The 24802-nt window shown below is 41.8% G+C and overlaps 1 protein-coding gene and 1 long non-coding RNA gene across 4 annotated transcripts in view; one reads left to right on the top strand and one right to left on the bottom strand.

The window, feature by feature from the left end:
* The window catches only part of PLA2R1 (phospholipase A2 receptor 1), a 109898-nt gene that overhangs the window by 73199 nt on the left and 11897 nt on the right, over positions 1-24802 (top strand). Inside the window, exons 24-30 of one of the 3 annotated variants that reach the window (XM_006111649.5) lie at positions 2072-2310; positions 2973-3141; positions 4573-4713; positions 5020-5136; positions 5834-6010; positions 11714-11743; positions 11875-13448. In XM_006111649.5, the coding sequence (XP_006111711.3) occupies positions 2072-2310; positions 2973-3141; positions 4573-4713; positions 5020-5136; positions 5834-6010; positions 11714-11743; positions 11875-12086 (1085 nt within the window). In that variant the 3' untranslated portion in view covers positions 12087-13448. Of the gene's footprint in view, positions 1-2071; positions 2311-2972; positions 3142-4572; positions 4714-5019; positions 5137-5833; positions 7469-8235; positions 11691-11713; positions 11744-11874; positions 13449-24802 lie in introns of those variants that run through there. The other 2 variants (XR_016350040.1, XM_089779735.1) reach the window with 2 other exon arrangements.
* Positions 9316-24802, bottom strand: part of LOC112546176 (uncharacterized) — a 27509-nt gene continuing 12022 nt past the window's right edge. Inside the window, exon 3 of the long non-coding RNA XR_012905183.2 lies at positions 9316-9453. This is a non-coding gene — a long non-coding RNA (uncharacterized LOC112546176). The remainder of the gene's footprint in view (positions 9454-24802) is intronic.

Raw genomic sequence — 24802 nt, 5'->3', positions numbered from 1 at the left:
ATATGATAAAGCACTCAGATACATACAGAGACTTCAAAGTCCATATATCAGGTTCTTAGCAGTATTGGGGAGTTTGCTGGTTCTCAAGACCCTTTGAAATCCAGTTACAGATTGGATGGCCTTTTATATTCTTTTGTCCTGTAGTTTGTACTTGTGTCCCAAACACAAGCTTTACAGCACACAGCATGGAAGAGTCTTAGGCTAAGTCTACACTGAACCACTCTTGTGCAAAAGCCTATGCAAATGAAGCATGGATTAGCATATTGCCATGCTTCATTTGCATAATTAATTAGTGGCCATTTTTGAGCAAGAGGCTTTTGCACAAAAAGGAGCTGTGTAGCTGTCTCCTTTTCGCGCAAAAAACCCCTCTTGCGCAAGAGACGGTTTTCCTCATTTTTTCAGGAAGAACGGCTCTTGTGCATGAGCGGGGGTTTTGCTCAAAAAAAAGCCATCTACACAGCTCCATTTTGCACAAAAGCCTCTCGTGCAAAAACGGCTCCTAATCAATTATGCAAATGAAGCTCAGCAATATGCTAATCCATGCTTCATTTCCATAGGCTTTTGCGCAAAAGAAGTGCAGTGTAGACATAGACTTAGACTTCAGGCCATAAACACACTACATACCTGGCTGACTCATTAGGTGTATCTCCTACTTTCTTTCAATGGGCTCATTGTAAAAAGTTAACCCTTGATGTGCCATCAAACAGGCTAGACAATGCTGATGCCAATCTGTCTGGGGGTATATCATGGGGTTTGGCTGACCAGCATGGTGCCTCCTGCCAGTCATTTTGGGAATTAGCTTTGTCTCGCTGTCACAGGGTGTCACTCAGAAACACAGCACAAATTTGGAAATATAGATATATATGTTATATCTGTAACTTATCACACAAATGTGATTCAAAAATATAAACAAGATTATCATATTTAGCAAATTATAACATTTTCCTATATACCTCACACACTTACCCAGTCAGATTTCTTGCTATTTTATAGTATCAGTATCAAAAATATAATAAAGTGTCCTATATATTACATACAGCATCACACCTTTCTTCCACTTGTTTTATACTAATGACATTCACAAATGCTACTTGTTTTATATTAATGTTTTTATTTTTATAGCTGCTTTTATTTCTCTCCTAAACAAGTTGGCATTTTCATCTTCTTCCTTGGTTGTAGGTATTCAATAGCGAGTTCTTAAATAATTCCCTATTATTCACATTTTTCTGATTTTAAATTCTTCCTACCAACAGATTTGGCTTATAAGTTTTTTTTAGTTTTTTGCAGTTGGTCTTCTCTCTCTCCTCTGATTCTGTTACCATTTTATCCATTTGACAAAATCAGTGAGATACTACATAGGCTACGTGATGCTCTTTACAGCTACTTTTTGAAGTCATCCCTTAGTCTTTGTACTATTTGGACTCATCTTTGACTTTGAGATTGCTCATGCATAATTTTCTCTCCTTGGAAAGATAGACTTCACAGTTGTATATATATCTTACTCATGGTGTGCAAAGTATCTATTTTTTTACAATTAAAAACCATGGTTGTCTTACCACGATAAGCAGATAAACAAATCTTTGGATTGCTCCAGCTACTCGGTCCAGTGGGAGATAAGGGTGATCCCCATTAAACAGGTAGGTAATGAATTTGCACTGAAAACATCACTGTAAAACAGAATCACCAAGCTGGTTCATGTTTCTGTCTGAGTATATGGGATTGAGACCCACTGGCATTAGTTCCCATTTGAATTCTTTTTGAAATTCAAAGTTTGAAAGTTGATAGAAAGCTTTCCTCTCTGTGTACTGAATCTATTCATTTTCCATGGCCATTCAATCTTTGACCTTGCTGTGATTTCAGACAAGAGCCATGTGTTGTGTGTGTGCACAAGTGCATCGTGTGTATTGATATTATCTCAGGGAAGTCTAACAGATTTGGGATTTTTACATTTGTTTTCAAGGATAGCCATGCTGCTTTGAGAACTGTTAATGTATTAAACCCTTGTCTATTAAAGGAAAATATTTGATACTAGAAATACTTGATATTTTGTCTTTTTTTCTGATTGTTGCAGATATGTCCAGTCATGCCATAGATGCATCTGAGATGTATCCAGTACCAGATATTTTAGAATATGGAAGCAGAACATATAAATTAATACGTGGAAATATGACTTGGTTTGCTGCTTTAAAAACCTGCCTGACGAATGGAACTGAATTGGTCAGCATTACAGATCAGTATCACCAAGCCTTCCTCACTGTTATTGTAAACAGACTAGGATATGCCCACTGGATTGGGCTGTCTACCTCAGATGTACGTAATGGAGTCTGTGTGTATGAATGTGATATTGTAGATTAGTTTTTACAGTAACAAGGCAACAAGCTGTAAAAAAAAAAAAAGGAAATGCCAATTCACTTGTAATTGGTAAACAGAGATGAACTTGCAACAAAAACCTCAAGTTGAGTACCTGTGTAATTGGGGGAAGTTCAGATCCTGAAGCAAAACCCAACTATGCAGCTTTGGCTCATCTCTAGTTGTCACCCAACATAGAAGCTTCATTAAAATCAGCTGTAGTCAGTGTGGGGTCAGCACTGCGTGATGCGACACCGGTGACATGCCAGAGTCCCAACACTGAAAGGAAGCTTAAAGGCAGAGAGAAGAATATTCACAGGCAAAAAAGCTTTTGTAAGCTTACCACTGAAGTGGCTTTAGCTTCATTCTTGGTATGCTTATGCTCCAGATAATGACCTTATTCATGGTCAGTTGCCACAGGAGTTCAGTTAGTAGTTTATGAGGATTTCACAGAATGATATAGTAATGATCTTTGGGACTATGTCTGCATCATTTAGTTAGGACCCTGTTTTGGAAGAGGAAACACCAGATTTGCCAGCCCATGGAAAGATAGCAGAAAAAAAAGAAGCCACTTATGTTATAGTAACTGAAAAAGAGAAATAATCCTAAATTTGTTTTGGCAGAGCGGGCTTAATTTTGAGTGGTCAGATGGTACAAAGTCTTTGTTTACCTTTTGGGGAGACGAGGAGTCTCAGTCACTGGGCAGCTGTGTTTATATTGATATTAATGGACAGTGGGAAAGTGCTAATTGTGAAAGACTTCTACAAGGAGCAATTTGCCATGTACCAACTGGTAAGTCATTGTTTGGCTTTGTATTAAAACTCTGCAGCAACAAATTTAATTGACTGTGGAAGTATGTGAACAGAAGTATGTTGGCTTATAGCTGAATACTGATTATTATAACATAAAAATATGTAAGTATTTAGGGCTAGATCGACAAGAGGACTTAATCTGCTTTTGATGACTAACTCCCAGAATCAGATCCCACTAGGATTCACAGAACTGCTGAGGTGCCACCAAGTTCTGTAGGCACCTACACACAGTTGGTATCTAAATTACTGCAATAAAAGTTCCCAGGGCACCTACTCTTCTTCCTCTGTGCATGTGCACTACAGCCCATGCCAGTGTTCTAATTCTTACACCCCGAGTCATGCACTAATTGCAGGAAGATAGACATTCCTCTGCCTTTTTTACTTCCAGACTCTATCCAGTAAATATGGTCAGACCTCCAGCATCAAATCAAGCCACCTTAAGGTTGATTACACAAAATGAGCAGCAGCTTGCTACACCTCATAACTTTTAGGTCCCTTTATAGCATACTCGCTTGGGATGTAGGTCACCCCAGTTAGATTTCTTGGCTTAAGAATAGATTTAGCATGAAGTATAATACATTTTAATAAAATTCTCTGGCGTGGATGATTTGGTGGTCATCAATTAGAAATGAGTAAATTCTTGTCTAGATTGCCTGGATCCAAACCACTGTTTTAAATGATTGCATGGATATCCTAGCCCTTAAATAGGGTTTTGGGCAATTTACCATGTGAGGTTGTTTTTGCGTAAGACCAGAAACTGAGGTCCTGTTTTTACTATCTGCCTATAATTATAAATGATAGCACACTGCTAAGGAAAGAAGGACATATTTAAGAACACCAATGATATACTAAAGGTGATGTATCCAAAGTGAAGATACAAAACTAATTAGCAGTTTTTAATTTAATTAAAGGTACTATCTCTGATGAATCTTTTGCTGTAGTAAACAGTGTCCTTTAAACATTCTTTCAACACAAGTCCAGACTACCTTATTCAAGGGCCAAGTCCTGCTGCCATTGAACTCCTGCTGGCTTCAATGGGAGTTGCATGATATTTATTTTCCATTTAAAATATTAAATAATGTATAATAGTGAGCTAATTTCTAGAGTGGAAGGGCAGCAGGATCAGTCCCAATGACTATCTATTTTGTGAGTGTATCCCTTAATAATATTTTATTTGGGTTTAGGATTAGCTCAGGGAAAAAATAGTTCTAAACATGGGTGACTCAAGTTTCCATTTTTCTTTATAATTGTTACAATGAAGATTTTCCATAACATACATAATACAATAAAATATAACAAGTTTACATGCATACTTCTAAAAGGTAAAAATATTGCTAGTATTACTATAAAATGATTTATGGAATGTTTATTATGTGATTGCATAAAACTTGCAATGTTGTTTTTGTCACAGAAAAGAAACTAATTGAATCCAGAGGCTTATGCTCAGAAGAAAATGTGGCCTGGATAAAATTTAAAAGCAATTGCTACAGTTTTTCAACAGTTTTTGAAAGTACCAGTTTTGATATGGCAAATGTATTTTGCAAAAAGCAAGGTAATCTGTTATGGGTTATTTTACAGCAATAAAGTGTCACATATTCTGTTTTGAAATAGTGGCCTGTTTTAGACAAGAGTGAAGATTATGATATTGTAGCTAACTAAACTAACCAACAAATGTTCTAAAGTACATCAGTTTTCTTTCGGGACATCCTGAGCATGGCGTTGCATGCAGTTATCTTGAGAAAAGTGAACTGGGGATACAATAGGAGATGTTTTCCCAAAATCTAAACTAGGAGAATAGAGTTTATGTTCTGAACATGATCAACAATGAAAAAACTTGGTATAAATGTTCCATCTACAGGATCTCATCTCTTAACTATTAAAGATGAAGATGAAAATGTTTTCATTCTGGAAGAACTGCACCATTTTGGCTCTTCTGTCCAAAAGATTTGGTTGAACATTCAGTTTGTTGCAGACAGTAAGTAATGGAATACATAAATAAGACAACATAGTTGCATTTCTTAGTTTGACATTGACAACCATGTACCGACTCAACTTTTATCCCAGCAGTCTTTGTCAGTTTAGAGTGCACTGTAAATACAAAGTGCTATCTGTCACTGTTTAAGCTGTGACTGCTCTGTGGAAACTCTCTGGCTTATATCCCACTATAGTAGTTGGCTCACGGGACGAATAATACCCTTATTCATTTCCTGGGCAGAATGTATGGTCACTGCAGAGCAGATTCCCTCCTGCTCCACATCCCCAACCACACTACTCCCCAGAATTCAGACACCCAGCATCATTGCCCGCACCTTAACTGCTCATAATGGACAGCACTGTTTTTGTTGTGAGAGGCAGGTTTCTCAATCTGGGTCAACTCCTAGCAGGCAAGATACCGCTCATGAATGTGCTAAAATCCATCCATATTCAGGAGACATGCAGGTGGTTTCCTAAAGAGGAATGCTTTCCCCAATTGGAGATGGAGAGAACAAAAGAAGTTCCTGCAGTACATATCAGAGGAGATAATTTTGCCCATATTTTTGAGGAGTCGGCTCTCCAGACTCACCCTATCCAATTGCCCTCTCCTCGTTCTTTGCTATTCAGCACATATTTAAACACAAATTACACAGACCTCACAGTATTTAAATATAAATATATATATTTTTTGCTCTTAGATAACACAGTAGCATGGCGTGATGGTTCTCCCTTAAATTATTCCAACTGGGGCATCAGAGAGCCTGACTTGGACAATCTCAAAGGGAATTTTTGTATTGCTTTGAGGACTACAGATGGAGCATGGCAATTATCTCCCTGCAGAGAAAAAATGGGATTTGTATGTAAAATGGATACAGGTATGTGTTTATGTAAAAGCAAATAAGCACAATGAGCGCTGCTACAGATGCTTCTAGAGCTGAGGTAGCAGCTGCTTTTCAGATTAAGCTCTGCAACTGAATCAGCTCCTCTGCTGAGCAGACTGTATGACCTCCAGCCCCAAGGACAGAGTGCTCAATATGTGAAAGACCACCTGTGATGCAGAAGCAAGCTCCCTTACTTTTAATCCTAATTCTGACTCCTGTTGTGATCATAATTAAGTCATTTAACTTGTCTGTTGTTGTCTTTCTCCCTGCAAAAAGGGGATATTTAATACTTACTTTATAAGTACTTCTTTAATTTATGCCACTTTAGGAGATTGTATAGTGTTACTATAGCCATGCTAAAGTTCATGAGAATATGCACAAAACCTTCCAGTAGTTCCCAAAATTTTAGCTTACTTCAATAATTATTCTTTGAAATACTTTAGAATGTTGGAAACACAGACCCTGGTCTCTCTTTGGACACTAAAGGGCACATCTACCCAGCAGCATTATTTCAAAATAACAAAAGGAGTGTTCGAAATAATTTCAAACTAACGGGCGTCTTATTCTGAAATCCATAACCCTGATTTTACGAGGAATAATGCCTATTCTGAAATAGTTATGTCAAAATAGGGCGTGTGTACACAGCGCAGTTGTAGTTACTTTGAAATAAGGGGTCTCCAGGGTTTTCCATAGGTGCCCTGCTGGCCATTTTGTCCACACTCATCCAGACTCTATAGTTCCCCTTCCCCTTCAGGGTTTAAAGATGCAGCTTTGGGGGAAATAGTGTGGGGCACACAGCAAGTCCAGCGCACACCGTGCCACATAGCAACAACCAGATCTGCCTCCCCACTGCCCTGGCAGACCACTGCACTGACTCTGAGCACCCAACAGCTGCAAGCACAGCTGCAGGCAGCTCCCAACCCCCTGCCCAGGGGAGGAGAATGTGGGCCCCATCCTGGATGAGTGCGGAGATCCTGGATCTCACTGAGATCTGGGGAGCGGAGGCAAACCTCCAGGACCTCTGCACCTAACGTAGGAGTGTGGACATTTATGGCTGGATGGCCAACAGCCTGGGGCACAGGGGACACATCCGCATCCAGGAGCAGCTGTGGATGAAAGTAAAGGAGCGCAAGCAGGCCTATACCAAGGCTAGGGAGCACAACTCCCACTCAGGGATCGCATCCCAGAGCTGCCAATATTACAGCCAGCTCCATCCACCACACCCTGGGAGGGGAGTCAGTCCCTTCCCACCCTTGGTTGTGGACTCTGGGTGGGAGACGCCCATTGTTACCCTCCTGGAGGGCAGACCTGCAAGTGAAGAAAAGGAGCAGGAGGAGCAGGCCTTTGGATCCACGATACCCACCAGCCAGGATCTCACTCCATCCTTGGAGCTATTACCACCCACCCAGGATGTTGCCCGGAGATCAGACGACACAGCGGATGGCCCATCAGGTGAGCTCCATGACTGTCCTTAGACACACCTGGGGGGAGGCAGCAGGCGGCGAGGGGCTGCACACTCCTCACTCTGCCTTCTCAGCCTGGGCATCGTGCAGCAGCCTGTGCACATGGATGCACGTGGAGCGCCAGTTCGGAGCACTTAGCCCCAGGAGCCTGCCATAGAAGAGCCTTGGGCTCCTGCTTACAGGGTTCCTGCACAGGCCTGCCTTAGTCCTGGCCCTGTGGTGGGACACCCTCCCACCGCAAGCCACCACTAAGGAGGGTGGGGTCCTGGTTACGCACACACAACAGTGCCGCCCACAGCATATGGTCAGGCTCATACTCTGGGGGAAGCATCTGCTCCTAGACAAGCCCAGTGAGGCAGAGGACACTGAGCCTGTTAGGGGAGCCTGCTGGGAGGGGAAGGAAGTGGAGGGGATCCCAGTCGCACCTTTCCCTAACACTCTGCCCCCTCCACCAGTGGGCAGGGTTTCATGTTCTGTGGGATGCCGCAACGTGCCTGGCACAGAGGGAAGCTGAGTTCCCCTGTCACCCCCTCCCATCCATGCCTGCTTGTCCCTGGAACGTGGAAGTAGTGAGGCTCCCCCTGGGGACTACTGGGCCCCTTCAGGAAGGGGCCCGTTGTCTAGGCCATCGATGACCTTGCTCCAAGCACATCGCCTTCATCTGGCCTGAAACCTTTGGTGTAACATCAGAGATGAGGGCTAGGCTTCAGGCACCCTGTGTCCTGGGATGACTGTCCTTCTCTTTGTTCTTCACAGCTGGACCAGCTGCGAGTGAGACCCCTACAACACCTCCCGTGCCAGCCACCTGACCGCGTGGCAACCGCTGCTGCAGATGAGCCCACGAGGACCTGGAGCAGGAGCACACTGTTGCCCTGCGTGCCTGCAGCAGTCTCTGGGGGCAGACATGGAGCTGTGCCGCACCACCTGGCAGAAGCTCTTGCAGCAGGCCTGGACCATGTGCATAGTTTACACCACTGCTGTCGACTGCCTGCTAGCCAGTTCTGCCCCAGCTCCTGCCCCTCTGGCTTCGCCCCCTAAATCTCCCAGTGACCACCGAGGATCCCGTACACAAGGTGCCACTCCCAGCCGAGGAAGGCGCCACTTCCAGCCCGATCCCTGAGCATCTCCTCCCCCTCAATTCCCCCGCCTCCTCCCTCTCAGGTTCTTTCCCCAGTTACATTTTCCCTTAATTAAACCACAAATACAGTTTCTTGTTTCCAAAACTAAAGGTCTGCTTTATTTTCTCAACAGGGGAAGGGGAGATGGGGGAGGAAAGGCACAGAGAGGCAATGCACAGAGGGGAGTCTCATTGGGGTCCTTGTGTGAAACTCTTCCTCAGGGCTTCTCAGATGCGCACAGCCCCCTGATGGGCCTGTTGGATGGCAGCCGTATGCGGCTGCTCAAAGACTCTTGTGAGCTGCTCGGCCTTTGACCCCCCCACCCTGGCAGGAATGTCTCCCCATTGTTCTGACACATATTGTGCAGGACACAGGACACAACTATTTGAGGGACGTTCTGCTCACCGAGGTCAAGGCAGATAAGGAGGCAATGGAACCTCCCTTTCAGAGAGCCAAAGGCACCTTCCACAACCATGCAGGCCCTGCTAAGCCTGGCATTGAAACGTTTCTGGCTTTGGTCAAGGTGTCCTGTGTAAGATTCCATAAGACAGGGGAGCAGAGGGTAGGCGGCATCCTCCACTATGCACATTGGCATGTCCACGTCCCCGACCCTCATGGTGCAATCGGGAAAAAAAGTGCCAGCATTCATCTTCTCCTAGAGGCTGGAGTTGCAGGTGTCATGCACCTTCCTTGACCACTCGATACTGATGTTGGTGAACCAGCCTCGGTGGTCCACGACGGCCTGCATTCCTGTTGATTTATTAGGAGCCCCAGTGGAGAAGCTCATGGTGACAAATCCAGTGACGAGCCCGAGGATGAGCCAGCACAGTAGGATGGTGTTGATGGCCCTCACCATCTATGGAAGGAGACAAACAGAGAATCACAGGGTTGCCAGGGCCCTCGGGAGGTCCATGAAGCCAACCGTCCCCGCACCTGGCACACCAGGACCAACCCCCTACTTACTCATCCCCCAAGAGGGCTTTGTGAAGGTGGGACTGAAAACCCCTTCCAGGACAGGAGCTTCCACCACTCCCCCACCCTTCCCTAGGGAACCCCATTCCAGCAGTTCACCACCTTCCTGGGACAGTAGCATGAGAGCACCATATCACGACCACAACGGTCAATCTCCCCACACCGAACTGTCTCCTGACAGAGCAGTAGCTGTGCGGCATGGCGAGCTTCCAGATAGCGATGGCGACCCACTTGTGGAGGGGGTGCGGGTCTCATGTGGGTGTCCTGTCACACGAGAGTAGAGGCAAGCCATTCACACAGCTTCAGAAGATGTTCTTTCACATGTGGAAATTCTGGAACAACTGCTGGTCGTCCCACAGCTCCATGATAATATGGTCCCACCAGTCAGAACTGGTGTCCAGTTGCCAGAAGCAGCAGGCAAGGACGGGTGGGGTCAATGCTGCATGAGCAGCATATGGAGAAGAGAGGACATGCCCCATAATGGGCTGTGGGGGTTCTGTTCCTGCAGAGCCACGAGGGCAGCCTGCAGTAACTGCAACAGGAGGTGTGGCATGGGGTCTAAGAGCCATCGACTGTTTGGAGGCAGGTCAGGCTCCATGGCTGGGAGAGCTGTGGTGTCTGCAAGGGCAACCAGAGCAGGAAGTGAAAAGGCTTTGCTGACCCTCGAGGAGGTAGGCAAAGGAGAAGAGTGTGAGACACGGCAGAATGGTGGGGTCCCTTTAAGCACGAGCTTCAGATAGCCTCAGGAAGTGCTGTCCTGATAACCTGTCTGAAGTGCTTTTGAGAGGCCTTAATTTAAATGCGATTCAGTGTCCAATGAGTGTGGACACTCTACTTCAAACTAGCTCAGTGCTATTTCAATGGACATTTGCTGTGTAGACACGCTATTTCAAATTAAGTTATTTTGGAGATTCTATTCCGAAATAGGTTATTCTGAAATAAGCATGCAGTGTAGATGTACCCTAAGAAATTTTCCCCTCTCTTTTTTTATGTGACATGAAGTTAAATATAGGGCAGCCTAAAAAATTACCTCACTTACCCTCCCCAAAGTACAAAGTCTGGCCTGACACACAGTGCTACTCTATAGACACAGGGACTAGGAATCATTACATCTTTCAGAGCTGAAAAAATTGCTTTTCAAGTCCACCCAAAAGCACTAAAATCATCATTAGGCCTGCTAGTTAGTCATAAGCCAGCCCTGTGTAATGGTTCTCCTCTGCTTGTCTGATGTGAATTTTTTTTTATATTGAGTAAATATCACAACCTTTTTCATCATCATGTGATGGGAACAATAAAGTTTTGTGATAATTTTGCCAGCTTCTTTTGTACCAAAAAAAAAAGAGCCCAAACATTACATTGCATCATATATATTTTGGGGAAAGCAGTAGAATCTTCTAAGTTTTCTCCACATGAAGTAGCTGACTCATAAGGCAGGTTGCAAACAGAAAAATTAAATCTTTGATTTCACACTGCTACAGTTTGGACATTGATAAAATGGATGACTGAAAATTATACCCAAGTATTTATGCATAGACTTTTCTATGGCACTCCACAGTATATGTGTCTCACAAATATTAATGAATTTAGTCTCACTGTTTCACTAGGGGTGTGTAAATGTTATTTCCCCTGATAGAGGTGGACTTGGCCACAGTCACCCAGGAAATTCGTGTGAGAATCAGGAATAGAATTCACGTTTACGTATTCCCAGCCTGCTTTCTTAACCAAAAGACCATCTTTCCAGTGTATGAATAAAAAAAGATTTAGAAGTATGAGACCCTGATAATCCTCATGTAGTAGACACTCAATCCTACTTCCACTGAAACCTATGGCAAAAATCCAGTGACTTCAGTGGAAGCAAATCAAACTGTAAGTGAGCATTCTTGAATATTAGCTCCTTTGTATTTAGAACATTCTTATCTCCCATGTACTTTGATATGTGAAAGAATTTAAAATGACACTATATGTCTTATTTATTCCAATGTGGTGTAACTCCATTGGCATCAATAGTTAAATCAGGGACAGCCCATTTTTGTTATAAATATGTCCTCTCCCCCATCCCCAGTAGCAACTATACACTAAACATGTATGTTAACTTTTATAAGTTGCCTGAATAATTTTCTTGCTAATTTTGGATTCTGTTTCAGATATCTTTGAAACAGTGCAAACTGTAAAAGGTAAATTCTATTATGTGATACATTTATCTTTTTAATCAGAAATACTGAAGCTAAAATATTTTCTGTATTTGTATAGTGTGACTTTCTTTCACTGTTATAGAACTTTTCTTCTGCTGCTTCTTTCCTTTTAGCATCATACCATCAGATCATAGCTCTCGCTGTAATGGTGACACTGGTGATGGTGGCTGCTATTTCTACATTTCTATGGTGCCTGTACAGACAGAATGGCAGTCTCTTCTCTAGAATACGATGGTTCAGAAATCCATATTATTCACAAACTAACTCTGACTCTTTAGCTCTGGAAGAAAGCAACCTCATTTCTGATTTCGAGAGTGAAAATTAATGATGCAAGGAGGACCAAAACAATTGCATTTAATAAAAAAAAATTCTGTAGAATGTTGTGAATTGGTTGCTACTTAGGACCAGATCACCTCTTGTTTTTTTGCAATGGACAAAATGAAGATCGGAAAAAACATTCAAATGGGAAAACAGCTATCAAAAAGAAGGGCAGTGAAGCCTAAGTAGCAGCTGTATGATCCTTCCTTCTGCTCCTGTGAAAACTTCTCTGTGTAAGGCCTCTGCAGATATTAAGGGAGCACAAATGGACAGAGACCAGTTAGAACCAGGAAACCTATGGCATATGCTGCAGCATCAACTCTGTAGCATTAACTCAGGTAGCTTTGCATTCCATTCCTGCAAAACCCCGTGGAAAACAAGTTTGCTGGTTATGAACAGTCTTTCTTTGAAGTTCTGCAACTCTAGCAGATAGATTACTCAAGGAGTATCACTCTCTGTGATGATGCAAGACCCAGGATGTTTGCTGCTTCTGTTCTTACAGATTCAAATACACTGAGCTCAGTCTTGCTCCCATTGAAGTCAGTAGTAAATCTCCCATTGACTTCAGTGGTACAGTCCAGATCCTGGAATGAGATCCTGTTCTAGTTTGATATTGGTTCAATGCAGTGTTGTTAAGTAACCAGTCTTAGGGGAATCTCTGTGAATCTTACCCTTAATCTGCAGTTGCCTGAAAATCATCAGGAACTGCAAAACCTCTCAGGTTACACAAGACAATTCCACAGAAACCCAATGCTGTGAAGGCAGCAGAGATTTTTCACTTAACTTTGTTCTTTCTGTGGTTTTTATTATTATTTGTTGTTGCATTTCTTGAAAGCAGAGCAAAATTTAATCACATTACTACAATAAACTTTTGCTCAGTACCCAGTTTTGTGCAAAGAGAGTGACACTAGCATCATTTTTTTTCAGACAGAGGAATAGCCCATGTAGATTTCCAGCATGGAAAGAAATAAGCCATTCTTGATTGGTTTGTTTGCTTGTCTTTAAGGGGTTGGTTTTTTTGTCTGGTTTGGGTTTTTTTGTTTTATTTTGAAAATTAAAAAGGGGGGGAAATTGGAGTGTTAGAATTGATCAGTTCAGTCCACCATTCCTACTTTATTGTTAAAATATTTCATACTTACAATAGCCTACAGATTTAATTTCTTCAGATTGTTAATATACAGGAGTTACGCCCAGTTACCAGTTAAAGATTAAATTTTGAGATAACACACTTGTTTGGGATTTTTTGTTTTGTTTTGTTTTTGTTTTGCTCATCTTGCATTGATCTTGCATTGATCATGTTTTTTGTCAGTGTTATTCAAGCTATGGTAAGAACTTCCTTTTTTTTTTTACATAAGGAATTATTGTTACATCACCTAATTCTCATTAGCCCTAACCCAGGGCTATAAGAGTTGACTGTGTTTTCTGTTCTTCCTGTACTGGACTTTTTCCCCATTCCTCTAACTTGCTTTTCCTGGATCACAGACATTTTGTATAATTCCTAATTTGAAAATTTGGTGAACATTTTTTCCTTCTAATTCATACCAATATTGATGGTATTAGCAATTTGTTTACAGTTATTTCAGTTGAAAATTAAAATAGTGTACTAAAAAGATAAATAATGCTCTTCTGTGTTTATTTTCCCCTTAATCTTCCTCATATTAATATTTTGTTTGAGCCAAATTCACCATTGACAGAAGCAGGCACAAAACATTGACTGCAATGACATTTTCACCAGCAGTGAACTCTCCTTGTCATTGTTTGGATTTACCAAAGCACATGCATGGAGGTTGTATGTTACATTTCGCTCTGCCATCCCACTCTCTTGGAAGGAGACAGGGCAGGTGATTTTGTTCTGCAACCATTTTTAGTCTATCCTTTGGGGCCTCCAGTGCACAACATCCATGCATCTCTAGCCACCCCACATCTCTTTCCTGAGATGAACTGTTCTTCAGTGGGACAGCCAGAAGGGAAGTTGTGGTTGCTTTCCATTCCCATGATATTTCCCTCTTCCCCTAGTGTCACACTGTTAGATTTTCCACCTTTAAAGCTTTGCCAGTACAAACCTGTGCTGAATTTAACTCTAAAGTTGTTTTCTCTTCCTGGCCTTGACAGTCTTAGCCCTTCTCATACATCCATTTTAATAAAATCCACAGCACATCCACACATTCATATACTGACATAATCATTGTGCAGCTATACTGTGCACATTAACCAACAAAACTCTTCATCACCTGCTCCAAAGCCACAGATCTCTTCCTGAGTCACAGTATAAATAGTATTGGGGAAAGTGTAACTAACTTTGTAAGACCAGCCCCTTGAAACTTATGGCCTAATTCTGACCACCTTTACATCACTATAAATCAGGAGTAATCTTTTTGTAAAACAGTAAGATTGGAATCTAGCCAGGATTACAAACACACAATGGGTGATTAAACACTGGAATAAATTGCCTAGGGCGGCTGTGGAATCTCCATCTCTGGAGATATTTAAGAATGGGTTAGATAGACATCTATCAGGGATGATCTAGAGAGTACTGTGTCCTGCCCTGAGGGCAAGGGACTGGACTCGATAACCTCTCAAGGTCCCTTCCATTTCTAGTATTCTATGATTCTATACGCAGGTCTTACTCTAGCCAGTAGATGGCAGTGGTATACATAGAGCAGCCAACTCAGTTAACATTAACTGATCTTAGAAGTTGAGCAGATGGAGGCTATGACGTGCTGTACTGGGTCAACTCCTATTTCTTTTGATAGGCAAGTATTGCCACTGATTTTAGTGTGTGTAGGATTGACTCCTTAAGATGACTGTTTACACATACATCTATTTAATTTATATTTAGAATCAGTGGAAGGATGACAATTTCATTTTGTGACAACTTCCAAGGTTTCAGCATTTGAAGGGGTTTTTTTTTTTCAAACTGGAATGAAAACAGAATAATTTGAAAATTTTGAGAATCGAAAATTTTGAGAATCAAAAATTTTGAGAATCAAAATTGTGTCAAAATGTCCACTGGAATTGAAAATGTCAGATTTTAGCTTCCCTTCTCTCTTTGGTGTCAACCAGAGTTGCCATCTTGGGCCTCAAAATTTTCGCTGTCAAAAATTACATAAACATCTCTACACCTCTGAGAAGTGATTTCATCTTTTATGAAACAGCAGATTTTGATGAAGGTGTTCTGACAAAAGTGCTCCAACAAACCCTGTTTATTATAGAGATATTTGTTTTAATGTATTTATACATTCCTCTCATTTGTTGATTCTGAGCACAATACTTTATCAAGGCTTTATGTTTGAGGAAAATGCTGTTTGTTTCAGTTCTCAGTTTCACTAGTGAATGGAGATTTTATCCTTTTTCATGGCTTATTCAAAAGGAACTGAGCCTTGGACATGCTGAACACCCTCAGTTTCCACAGACTTTAAGCAGAAATTGACTTTTGATATTCTTGGATTTTTTTCCTATGCCTTAACACTACTTTAACTACCTGATACTTGTGTAACCAAGTATCTAGTGATTAAGGATGGTTAAGGAAAAAGTAAGCATACAAAAGATCATGTATTATTTCTGTAGTATCCATTCTAACATATATTCATTTGTAAAGAGGGCCCAAGTAGATAGAAACAAAACTCCCTCAATTATGTCTGTGTATTTGAATTAATAAAGCATGTTATTTTTCATTAGACATCTGCTAATTTTGACAAGCCCTTAAAAAAAAGGCAACCTCTCAACCTGTTGAATAGGTCTCCAAAATAATTTTAACAATTAAAAGGTCTTGTTGGAACAAAAATTAAATTGAAAATATGACATCTTCAAATTCATGATGGTTTGTCTAACCTCATGGATCGTTGCACAGGGGAATAAGGTCTCTCTTCACCTTCCTCTCTCCACCTACCCCTGATCCAATCACCCTAGATCTCCTTTCTGTGGGAAAAAAAATGGTGGCTGCATGCCCAACCTTTTTTAGTGTGTAAAGAGGGACAGAGATGGAATGGAATCCTGGCTTCTCCTTTGGTATGAGACATTCCTACCAACATGGCACCTATACTTTATCAACATACAGCAGTAATGTTTGAGTTGGGGTTACACTGGAATGCCTAAGCCTAAAAAAATATGAGGCCTGATTCTTCCAGTATAAATCCTTTAACTTTAGTGACTTGCCACATTTTAAAAGGGGAGAATCAGGCCTATTAAAGTAGTAATTAACTAATTATTGTCTTTAAGGCAGACCAGTGTACAAATCATATCCAGCCACTCATTCAATGACTCTTTAAGCTCCTTCACAATGATTAGGACAACTGATGGCGTGTGATGGCTGTGCCTAACATGAATGATATTGTATCAATACATAGCAGTTACCTTGAGTAAAAACATTCACTCATGTAATTTTGGTTTCCTTTTTATATGGATTTTCTTCAGGATCAGCTGAGGAAATCCCCTCCATTATTCCAAAAACCACATATGGCGGGGATTTTGAAATGGCTATTAAAAATTATACTTTCAAAACTGTCTCGTGAGCATGCTGCTTCAGATCCCATTCCCTGAGGCAGCAACTTGGAAAAGTTACAGTGGAAGTGGGTCCAGAAGCGTGTGTCTCATTCTGACAATTACTGGAGCATAATAAAAGAATTCGGACTACAGGGTCCAGGGAACATGTTTGCTCTTCTGCTTTTTTCTGCGGAAGTGCAAACACGTACTTTCAGAAGCCCTGTCTTTCTCATTCCTTGAGGAAGAAAGGATCTTCTGAAAGAGGGGAATTTTCCAAAGTTTGGCCCAGTGTAGACGGGCCAAATTTCAGAAGAGCCTCTTCCGAAAAAAAAATTGGAAAAAGCTGTAGTGTAGACCTAGCCAAAATGCGCTGCCCTTTTCCCTAGCCCAACATTCCTTCCCCCTGCCACTCATGGGGCAAGATTAGGGATTCCCTTATCCCTTTCAAGCAGATGATAGGAGAACCATTCTGGCTGCAGAGCCCTAAGGAGCAGGCCTGCACAAAGATAATGATCTGTAAACTGAAGGAAAGGTGGACTCCAGTTAGTCAGCAGCTTCATGCATAAATGCTTCCTTGACATTTGTTTCTGCATTGTGTCAAATAGCTTGATGCTTTAAGACTTGATCAGACTCCTGCAAAAACCCCTGCTACCAGCTGGATGGAGTACAAAACTTTAAAAATGTATCTATAAAAGAAAAAATTCTGAGGCTTAATTAGATATGGACTGAAGCATACAAACCTGACTGCCACTAATAGTTCTACTGGTGGTATCTAAACTCAACTCTTTTGAGTTCTCCCACTGTCACCAATGAACTTACCTGTCTATAATCAATTAATTAGCTACCTACTTACATGTGTACTGCCATTAGTGTACTGCCTGAGTACCTAAAATTCTGTGTTACTGGAAGGATTACTTCTCCAGGGGCAAGAATCTAACAAGGCTGCTGAGACAGCCAGCAAATGGGCCAGGCTGTGGACTGACAAAACTTTCCAAGTGATTTCATGGTTAAGGACAGATTAAATTACTTCAAATGCAAATTATCTGCCAAGTTTGAGAGTGGGCTTACGCTGTGGTTTTAAAAGCTATGGGTGCCTTAGAGTGGGGATGGAGTTACATCAAATCAGCAATGGCGTCTGGAAAGTTTCTACCTGTGAAGAACAGAGACAAACAGAATACCTACAGGGGCATAAACGCCCGAACCCTTTCAATAATCCACTGAGCACTCCCCAGCACTGGGCTCCAGCTGGAATGGAAATGGGACCCTGGCCATAAAGACCTTGCCCTATTTGGGGTGTTTAGTATTTACACTCACTTACCTCCTGCAATTATTGAAAAAACATCAAGATTCTGGCTGTAGATGCATAAGGGAAAGGGGAGACATTTTTTCATGTGCCCTCTCCTCTTCCCTACTTCAACCCATGTGTCCACATACGAGCAGCTAAAATCTAGGCCTGTAGGGTAGATTCAGTTAATCACTTGGATTTTAACTGTTGTCTGAAGACATGTGCAGGAAGACAGCAGACAGAAGGAAGTCGCTGGTACACAACAGACCCAGCGTTTCAGGAAGCATGCCAGCTGTTTGGGGCAGTGAAACAGTGCATGCGCTTCCTGGGATGCCAGCTCTGGCTTGCAGCTGCGGGACTCCACCCCCCACGCTGCAGGAAGCTGGTGCTATTGCCATTTTTGCAGGAGGTAACGCCAGCGCAGGCTCTTTCTTGGGGGAAGGGGGATTGAGGAAGGGGCTGGGTCACCTCACACCTCCCCGGAATTTCTTTATGCCCTCCAAGAGGGGTGCACTCCCCAGTTTGGGAACCTATGATCTAGAGCTTGCCATGTCCACTATAGGGACTAACAACCCTTCCCTTCATTAAGGATACTGAGATAAGGTCTGAAAGGGCTTAATTTGAAGCTACAGGAGTTTATACCACCCAACTATGTACTATGGGGTTCTTCCGAGATACAGAAAAACCCCTCCGCATCCAGGGAATGCATCTGCTCTTCTGCTTTTTTTTGCAGAAGAGCAGACGCGCTCTTTCGGAAGCCCTGTTTTCCTCCTTCCACGAGGAAGAAGGGCTCTTCCGAAAAAAGGAGACTTTTCCAAAATTTGGCCTAGTGTAGACGGGCCAAATTTTGGAAATGCCTCTTCCAAAAAAACTATCGGAAAAAGGTATACAAATTGCAGAGTGCAATTTGCGTACCTTATTCCAATAGATCAGTGTAGTCTAGACATAGCAGCCAGTACTTTCAGTTCTGAATTGTCTCAAGTTGAATGTTGCTTTAGCTGCGGCTAAGTACCAGATTATAAATCTGAGACTTCTACTTTTTCATCCCTGCTCTGACATTGATTTCCCTGTGTCCTTAAGAAAACTCTTAATCCTGTCAACTCTATTACACATACTGTAAAATAGTGAACTCAAAAAGAGTAGAACTGCAACTGCAGAGGGCTAAAACTACTTCATCGGGATATTAACGTTTAACCAGTTTAGGAGAAACCAGGCATTGTGATGATTGATTAATCAGTAAAGGTAGATCTACACAGCAATGTTATTTCAAAATAACTGGTGTTATTTCTAAATAATAATGTGAACATCTATACAGCAATTCTATTATTTTGAAATAATTTTGAAATAACAGGTGGCTTATTTCAAAATCTGTAAACCTCATTCCATGAGGAATAACATTTATTTTGAAACAGCTATTTCAGAATAGCAGCTGTGTTGATGCTCTATTGCCCCGGTGCCTCTTGGGGCTCTAATTCGAGATAGCACATCCACATTAGAGAAGTGTGGGCTTCCCTGTAGTGTGAACGTGCTATTTCAAAATAATCGATTTCAGAAAAAAATTCAGAAAATATTTATTTTGAAATAAGTGTGTTGTGTAGATGTACCCTAAATGTTTGTAAGTATGTTGATGCTATAAAGAGTTTGATAGTATTAGAAACATAAATGCTTTTTAAAGCACAGGTCCTATTGTTTCACGTAAAACCATCGCATGTGGAATGGAACAAAAGCTTACATGGAAAATAACAAAACTTGTTGGGTGCAGACCAAAACTCTGAAAGAGATTCCTGGAGCATACAGTGTTTTGTTTGATGTTTTATTTCTTGTAGATATTAATTCAACTCATGAAACTGATAGCAGTTAAACTCCAAATACAGCTGTGGGATCAAGTTTGTTAATTGTGTGTTAACCCTCCATGGAACAGATTGAATTTAATGTGTGTATGAAAACATCTCAGGAAAGCAGCAAAAGAAACACTTCAATGTGTCTTACCTATTATCAGTAATAAAAGAGGAAAAATGTATGATGTTATATTAGGCATTAGTAAGTTCCCAAACTGCGCACAGAAGAAAATTGAGTCTTATCCTCATTTTCTCCATGACTTTTTTTCCACACCCTTCAGCAGCCTTAAGGCTGAAATGCAGGTTAATCTTAATGATGGGATCTATGAGAAGAGCTGAGGTTACGTATTTGTTTGGATATAAAACATTTGGAGAAGAATGCCTATTTATGGATTTTAGGCACTCTGACAATAATGAAAGGGGAAATTTTTTCCAAGAGCACAAATGGGATTTGGGCACCTATCTGCTCTTCAAGTCTTTGAAAATTTCCCTCTAAACTTACAACTAGTAATTAAAAATAACAACTGGTCAGTGGCAAGGAGACACCACAGAAGCATATTCCCATCCTACTCCACTTAAAAATCCTCATTCTTCCCCTGCAGCCTTATCAAATAGATGGTGTTATGTAGTGTACAGATATTTATTCCCAGTTGCTGGAGTCAAGTGAGGGAAAGAAGGTTTTTCAGGGTGGGCATTGAACCAAATACTGGCTCATTCAGCATTTGGCTGGCTATAATTAAAATATGATGTGGTTAGGGAAAAAAGTATAAATTAAATAGTTAACAAGTTAAATGCATCTAATAGTACCAAGTTAAAAATAAGAAAGGCAAAGAAATTAAATTCAGGAATGAATAAATAATTTGCTTAAGATGCCGGAGTTATTTTGCTATTTGATATATCAGTTTGTTTGTTTTAGATCATCATTTGTAAAAAAAATAAGCTAGATAGCCAATAATTGTTGGCATTTACTATTGTACCTTTACTAAAGGAAGCATCATCTTAATAGCAAATGATACCAGATTGGCCCAGTGGGCAGTCCACAAGGCCGATAATCATTTGTGGTTCTGAGGAAGACAAGGTAAAGAAAAACAGAAACATTTATGTAATTTAATGCTGATCTGTTTGAGGACAAGTGCAGTATTCATTGAGGGTATGTCTACACTACCCCGCTAGTTCGAACTAGGAGGGTAATGTATGCATACCGCACTTGCTAATGAAGCCCGGGATTTGAATTTCCCGGGCTTCATTAGCATAAGCGGGGAGCCGCCATTTTTAAATCCCCGCTGCTTCGAACCCCGTGTAGCGCGGCTACACGGGGCTCGAACTAGGTAGTTCGGACTAGGGTGCCTATTCCGAACTACCGGTACACCTCGTGAAACGTGAAACGAGGTGTACCGGTAGTTCGGAATAGGACCCTAGTCCGAACTACCTAGTTCGAGCCCCGTGTAGCCGCGCTACACGGGGTTCGAAGCAGCGGGGATTTAAAAATGGCGGCTCCCCGCTTATGCTAATGAAGCCCGGGAAATTCAAATCCCGGGCTTCATTAGCAAGTGCGGTATGCATACATTACCCTCCTAGTTCGAACTAGCGGGGTAGTGTAGACATACCCTGATTGAGCCCAAGGCTGGTGTTAATGAGGTGCCAGGCCAAGGTTCTATTTCCTACTGTGGTGTTGCCTTGTGTGACCTGAGCTAACTCATTCACTTTCTCTGTGCCTCAGTCAGCCCATCTGTAAAATGGCAATAAGGATATTACCCATCAGTTTGAAGCATTCTGAGATCAATTGTTGAAAGTGAGTCACATTGCTCAACTCAATTGCTATGTGAGTCAAAAAAAATATCTGACTGTTAACTGAAGGGGAAAATCCTTCATGATCTCTTCAGAAACAGTTTCAAGTGTCCTATTTTATACTTTTTAGTGCTACTGAGAATATGGGAGAAGACCATTAGCTGGAAAATTTGAATCCAGAACTGCATTTTTTAGTTTTATTTTAAAGCCAAATTTGGAGCATTGTTAATTCTAAAACCAGTTTTTGCTAACATCATGTAATGAATGACTACCAATTTCATCATAAAAGGATGCATAAAAAATTGTTCTTTTAATTTATGTTGTGGGTAAAAAAGATGTGCAGTATTGCCAGCCAAAAAAAACCTTGTTAATCATGGAATATGTGTTAGTAACAGTCTTCTGAAAATGTGGCATTATGCATAAAAACAAACTAGGGTAAGACTACATCTCTTCTGTTTGAATCAATGTCAGACACTAAATATGTGTTTCCTCCATGCTTCTTTTTCTTGTCCAAAGTTTGGATTTAGTCATATATTGTCAAATGACTGAGTCTTTACTGTTCATGCTATGGCTTTTGAAGCCAAGCAAGACTCTTGGCTTCATTCTAGCTTCTCCCATTTTACAGTGTTCTGTCATGCCTTGATTTACAGTGTAAATGACCATAAAAATATGTAGGCATAAGGTTAAAGATAAGTGCTTTGGTTGCAATTAGGGTTTCACTTACAGCTGGGGTAAATGATAAGATTTGTGACTGTTTTAAGGTTAAGATGAAAAGTATTCTCTGTGTGTGTACCTGAGTTAAGGTGGGTTAGGCTTAGTATGTGGTAAAGATAATTCTGACACATTTTTAGCACTTTCCATTTTAAGATCTGTACAAATGCTAGAAACCAAGTACTTCCATGTGCACACACTGGATAGCACTGTAAAATGCATATGAAAATAAATTGTGGGATTTATAGAATAAAATGTTGTCATTCCAGAGCAAATGTGTCATAGTTGATGCTCTTAATTTGTGCACATCAGTTACAGATTTTATGTACACAGATTACAACTACTGGGCTTTGTTGGCAGGACTAGCATATGTTTAGTCCTTTGTGAGTTCTGGTCCCTATATGTATTCAACACATGATCAGCATGTGACCGTGTCCCTGTGATAGATTTCTAGCAAGTGGTGTCCACTGGTCTGCACTTGCAGAGTTGCCTTCATGTACCAAATATGTATTCCAAACCTAGGATATAACTTGGGCAGTGTGGACCAACCCCTCTCTAGTTCCTTCTTATGGCCACATGGCCTGAGCTGGAATCATGTGTGTCCACAGACACCTCTATGTTTCTTCTTCAGAACCCATTAAGATATGGTGCATAGTTTTTAATATTGTTAGAGTTTGGGGAGAAACTAATCTCAGAGTCCTAGGCTGTGTCTACACTGGCATGAATTTCCAGAACTGCTTAAAACGGAATAATATTCCGTTTTCAGTTTTTCCGGAAAAGGAGCGTCTACATTGGCAGGCTGCTTTTCTGGAAAAGCCCTTTTTCCGGAAAAGCATCTGTGGCCAATGTAGACGTGCTTTTCCGGAAAAGAGCCCCGATCGCCATTTTCGCGATTGGGGCTTTTTTCCGGAAAAGACTACTGGGCTGTCTACACTGGCCCTTTTCCGGAACAGTGTTCTGGAATAAGGACTTATGCCCGAGCGGGAGCAGAATAGTTTTTCCGGAATAGCGGCTGATTTTGTACAGTAGAGCGTCGTTGCTTTTCCGGAAATTCAAGGGCCAGTGTAGACAGCTCGCAGCTTATTCCGGAAAAGCGGCTGATTTTCCAGAATAAGTGGCCCAATGTAGACACAGCCCTAGGGCTCGTCTACACTGGCCCCTTTTCCGGAAGGGGCATGTAAATTTCACCAGTCGTCGTAGGGAAATCCGCGGGGGATTTAAATATCCCCCGCGGCATTTAAATAAAAATGTCCGCCGCTTTTTTCCGGCTTTTAAAAAAGCCGGAAAAGAGCGTCTACACTGGCCCCGATCCTCCGGAAAAAGTGCCCTTTTCTGGAGGGTCTTATTCCTACTTCAAAGTAGCGGGGAAGATTTAAATCCTCACTTACCTCTGGCTCCTTCTGGGACTCTTCACCTAGGGGCAAGGTGCATTAGGCCCACCTTTGGAGTTGCAAGTGTACCTCTCACTGCTCTTCACAAGCAACACTCAATTTTGGAAGTATGCCTTGAGCTTTCATCATGTGACGGTCTTTTTAATAATCTCTAATTCCTGGAGACTCCTAGGAAATACTGTAGGATTGACAACCCTACTTCACTAGGGCCATCTTTAGGATTTATGGAGCCTCCATACAATACTATTAAACTGGTGCTCCATGCCTAATGGCACCCATGAGGGGAGGGGAAGTATGGTGATTTTTTTTAGAGATGTGATTTTAGAAATGTGATTTTTATAATCTTCAGCAACACACTAATGAAATATTTTTAAAGCAAATTTTAAACTAAGCTTTTTCACAGTTTCAGTGTCTGCTAACAGGTCTGGCAGGCTTTTTCACTTTTATGTTAACTAGATCCTCTCCAGAGAAAACAGACCCAGAGAACAGGGATAAGAAGAGGCAGGTGGGTGGTGGACATTAAGACCCAGTGTTGTCCCAGATGATCAGGTGCCCTATGTACCTGCGTATTCTGTGTAAGGGTAAGGACAGCATTGTGCTTCACCCTCTCTGCCCCTACCCAGGCCCAGGAAGGAGCTGGAGGAGCAGAGCAGAGGCTTGTCCAGCTGTTCACAAGAAGGAAGGGGAAGGAGGGTGCTCCTGTAAGAATGGCTTGGGGTTGCTGAGAGAGAGCACACTCTTCCTACAGCAGCTTTGACTGACTGGCTGCTGCCCCACTTACTCATCTCCTGGGTAAGAGCAATCGGAGGGGGTTCTATCCCCTCTGAATTTGCAAAAGGTCTAGAGATGGAGACCAGCCCCAAATGCCATTTGCACCAAAAACCACATGAGTTAGCAACAGTTAGGCTATGTCTACACTGGTACGATGTTGCCCCAGAAGTATGCAAATGAGGCTAAGCAAGGGATATCGCCGACCCTCATTTGCATATCTAATGAGCCTCCCTTTTTGCGGAAAGGGCTCTTGCGTCAGAAGGAGCTGTCTACACTGCCCTTTCTTGCGCAAGAAAAACCCTCTTGCACAATGCCTCTACGCTGATTATTTTCAGGAATAAGGACATTGCACAAGAGGGTTTTTCTTACGCAATAAGGGGCAGTGTAAACGCTCCTTCTGGTGCAAGAGCCTCTTTTGCAAAAATGGCAGCTCATTAAATATGCAAATGAGGCATAG

This window comes from Pelodiscus sinensis, chromosome 7, assembly GCF_052426305.1.
Source record: "Pelodiscus sinensis isolate ZL-2025 chromosome 7, ASM5242630v1, whole genome shotgun sequence".
Lineage (NCBI taxonomy): Eukaryota > Metazoa > Chordata > Testudines > Trionychidae > Pelodiscus > Pelodiscus sinensis.
Note: the sequence above shows the minus strand (reverse complement) of the source record. Positions and strands in the feature narration are given on the sequence as shown.